At 41.1% G+C, this 3,817-nt stretch overlaps 1 protein-coding gene across 1 annotated transcript; it reads right to left on the bottom strand.

Annotated features, from left to right (window-relative positions):
- Nucleotides 1-1,252: 1,252 nt before the first annotated feature.
- LOC139478102 (keratin-associated protein 16-1-like) lies at nt 1,253-3,165 on the bottom strand. The gene is made up of 2 exons (XM_071260417.1): nt 2,308-3,165; nt 1,253-1,324 (listed from the first exon to the last, which is right to left on the bottom strand). Exons 1-2 carry the CDS (start codon nt 3,163-3,165, stop codon nt 1,253-1,255), a joined length of 930 nt encoding a protein of 309 aa, XP_071116518.1.
- Between the last annotated feature and the right edge of the window lie 652 nt (nt 3,166-3,817).

Here is a 3,817-nt window from a genome sequence, read left to right as displayed (position 1 = left end):
AATGAATCACTATCAAATAGTAATGATACCAGGTGTTCGCGAAAAGGTGAGCGTATCCTGCCCCACCGGTGGCACTCGTCACAAAGGCAAGTCAGTATGGGAACATATGGTACAAGTTAAAATAGGCCCGTGAAGATCCGGGGTAGAATAGGTCTTCAATGCTTCAACCAAAACTTGCCGTAAATGGTGACTATGCTTGACGTACGAGGTGACTAACGGGATCGGGTGGTCAGGCTCGCTGACTTTGTTGAAGCATGTCATCGATTCAAGTTGCGTGGATCGATGCTCATGATATTAATCACTGGATTGTCTGGTCCAGACTTGATTATTATAGACAGCCGTTATATAGCTGGAATATTGGTGAGTGCGGCGTTAAACAACAAACAAACAAATCAAGTCAAAATAAGGATTTGCATCGGACATCATTTTTGTCACTGATGCGTGTGTGTGTGTGTGTGTGTGGGGGGGGGGGGGGGGGGGGGGGCACCCTCAATACTACCACTCCAAAATATAGATGTTATTAAAATTTAAAATTACAACCGAACCTAACAACACAACAATGAAGATTACTCCTAAAAGAAAAAAACAAGAAATGGTTATTCGATGGTGATGTATTTGATACGGGTACCATAGTTGAGTTTTGAACCTTACATTTGGCAGTCTTTCGGCGACTGTTTTCAGAGTAACGTTTTAATAACTTTTGTAATGTTTGGGTCAAATCCAATTTTCAAGCGTACACATTATTTACATACAGTTTATATAGATCTATTGTCCTTACTCCTGTATATTTAACGGTGGCCTAGCTCACTGTGTGAAAAAAATATGTAGCGTAACTATTTTAAAATATTGGAGTTCTTGGTCAAACTACTTAAAATGTGGCCTTACTTTGTGTCTCCTTGACAGTCTCTAAATACACGCCATATACTCATTTTTTTCCGGACATGGTAATGTTAAATTTTAGAAACTTTGACAAAAAATACCCAAATATTTAAATGACAAGTTTTCTTGCAATGTTACTTGGGATGACGTTTCTTTTGCGGTTCAGTGTATCTCCACATCAGTTGTTTTGTGTAATTAAATATGTTCTATAAAGAACCAAACAAACAAAGATGCCTTTATACCTTATATTTGTTAACTTTTAGGATCTGAAAAGTCCAAAACTAAAGTGGAATGGATGGCTGAGACTTTTTTTTGTTTATTTCAACATTGTAATGACAACAATATTGCTTTAAGACAACATGTTAATCGTCAATCAGCTTCCTGGGGGGCCTGGAATTTCTTGAAGGATACTTTTTTCCGTCACTGTGTCAAAACACGTAATTGTCTGTAAAATGGGGAGATGAATAATTATTTTGGGTGTAAAATCCGAGGACAGCTTATTGTATTTTCAGTAAAAAGAATTCTACAACTTTGTGTGTCACTGTGTATAATGTACTATATAATGAATCATGTTTTCGATTCGGTAAACCGACTTGGTATGTAGATCCGATAATTGTGCAATGAGGTTCCGCATCAGGAAGCACTTTGTCTGATAAATCAATACATTACTGTCAGATGATCCCAGAAAGTTGAGGTACCCTAAAGTATGTGTGTTTCTGTAAACAAACATGGCTATAACTAAATCATTTCACACTATATAATAAATGGGGCGGATCTGTCAAGCATTGTATTTATACGCGCTTTTGGGGGGGAGTAAAAATACGTCTTCATCATGGATTATTTTAAGAATGACGTTATAGATATGATAAAGAGAGTATTACCCTCGGGTATTTCCGCATCGTAAAAGTTAAATATTACGAATAAGCAATATGTACAGTGCTCGCAAAAAGCAGTCCACAAATTCTAAACACCCGTAAAGATCCGTGTTAGAATAGGTCTTCAGCAACCCATGCTTGCCGTAAAAGGCGACTAACGGGATCGGGTGGTCAGGCTTGCTGACTTGGTTGATGGATGTTATCGTGTCCCAATTGCGTGGATAGAAGCTCATGATGTTAATCACTGGATTGCCTGTTCCCCACTAGATTATTTACAGACTGTTATATCGCTGGCATATTGCTGAGTCCGATAAACAACAAATAAACAATTGTATTCCAAACGTATGGCATTTACGATACAGGAACTCACTCAGCTATAAAACTTTTTCAATAATATGTGTAGTGTATATTATAATAGCATATCGTTTTTATTATTTACGGTCCAAGACAAATGTCCTTGGCAACTTTGATACTCATGTGTACTTAAAAAGCAGTGAGTTGGGAGCCAGGTGTTGACATTGAAACAAGCTGCAAAATTAACATCAGAAAGTACCATTTTGACACCCAGACCTGTTCCTTTGCCTTTCTTCCCTGGATGACAACAAGCAGGTTCTTCCCTGGATGACAACAAGCAGGTTCTTCCCTGGATGACAACATGCAGGTTCTTCCCTGGATGACAACAAGCAGGATCTTTCCTGGATGACAACATGCAGGTTCTTCCCTGGATGACAACAAGCAGGTTCTTCCCTGGATGACAACAAGCAGGTTCTTCCCTGGATGACAACAAGCAGGCTCTTCCCTGGATGACAACAAGCAGGATCTTCCCTGGATGACAACAAGCAGGTTCTTCCCTGGATGACAACAAGCAGGTTCTTCCCTGGATGACAACAAGCAGGTTCTTCCCTGTATGACAACATGCAGGTTCTTCCCTGGATGACAACAAGCAGGCTCTTCCCTGGATGACAACAAGCAGGTTCTTCCCTGGATGACAACAAGCAGGTTCTTCCCTGGATGACAACAAGCAGGTTCTTCCCTGGATGACAACAAGCAGGTTCTTCCCTGGATGACAACAAGCAGGTTCCTCACTGTATGACAACAAGCAGGATCTTCCTTGGATGACAACAAGCAGGTTCTCCCCTGGATGACAACAAGCAGGTTCTTCCCTGGATGACAGCAAGCAGGTTCTTCCCTGTTTGACAACAAGCAGGTTCTTCCCTGGATGACAACAAGCAGGTTCTTCCCTGGATGACAACAAGCAGGATCTTCCCTGGATGACAACAAGCAGGATCTTCCCTGGATGACAACAAGCAGGTTCTTCCCTGGATGACAACAAGCAGGTTCTTCTCTGGATGACAACAAGCAGGTTCTTCCCTGGATGACAACAAGCAGGTTCTTCCCTGGATGACAACATGCAGGTTTTTCCCTGGATGACAACAAGCAGGATCTTCCCTCGATGACAACAAGCAGGATCTTCCCTCGATGACAACAAGCAGGTTCTTGAACACTACAGTTTCTTCCAACTAGATAGACATGTCAGGTTTTATGCCGCTCGGAGAGTTCATCATTAACGGCTCATCTGTCCGGTTCTATAGCCTAAAGTCTGCCTTCAAGGACGATGATGTCAGGTTTTATGCCACATGGAGAGTACACAATAGCAGGGTCATCAGTTACGTTGGCTCGCTTTCCGGCTGCATTTTCAGATGATGATTTGGTGGGGATAAGCTTCTCTTTTGTGCTCAGCAGACATCCGGCATTCTATTGGATGATCATGGTATTCCCAAATGGTAAATTTCCCTGTGCCCTGTCCAATCAGCTTCCTTGTACCTGTTGCGAGTGGGGAGAAAATAACTCAATAACTGTGAAGTTGTCCTACTTGGTATTCATTGGGTCAATGAACGACGCGATGCCAAAGTTGTTCGAAACAGTATCTTTAATGAGTACGTCAATTAGTATTAAAACCACATCTAACTTTTCTTTGAATGTATCTGGGAGATTTGGGAAATTTTGAATATAATATTCCAGAAAATATAGAGAGAGAAATATTGCCTCGTTAGACATGTTGG

The sequence above is a fragment of the Haliotis cracherodii genome, unplaced genomic scaffold, assembly GCF_022045235.1.
Source record: "Haliotis cracherodii isolate W230 unplaced genomic scaffold, xgHalCrac1.p SCAF_39, whole genome shotgun sequence".
Lineage (NCBI taxonomy): Eukaryota > Metazoa > Mollusca > Gastropoda > Lepetellida > Haliotidae > Haliotis > Haliotis cracherodii.
This window is presented reverse-complemented; position numbering and strand designations above follow the sequence as displayed.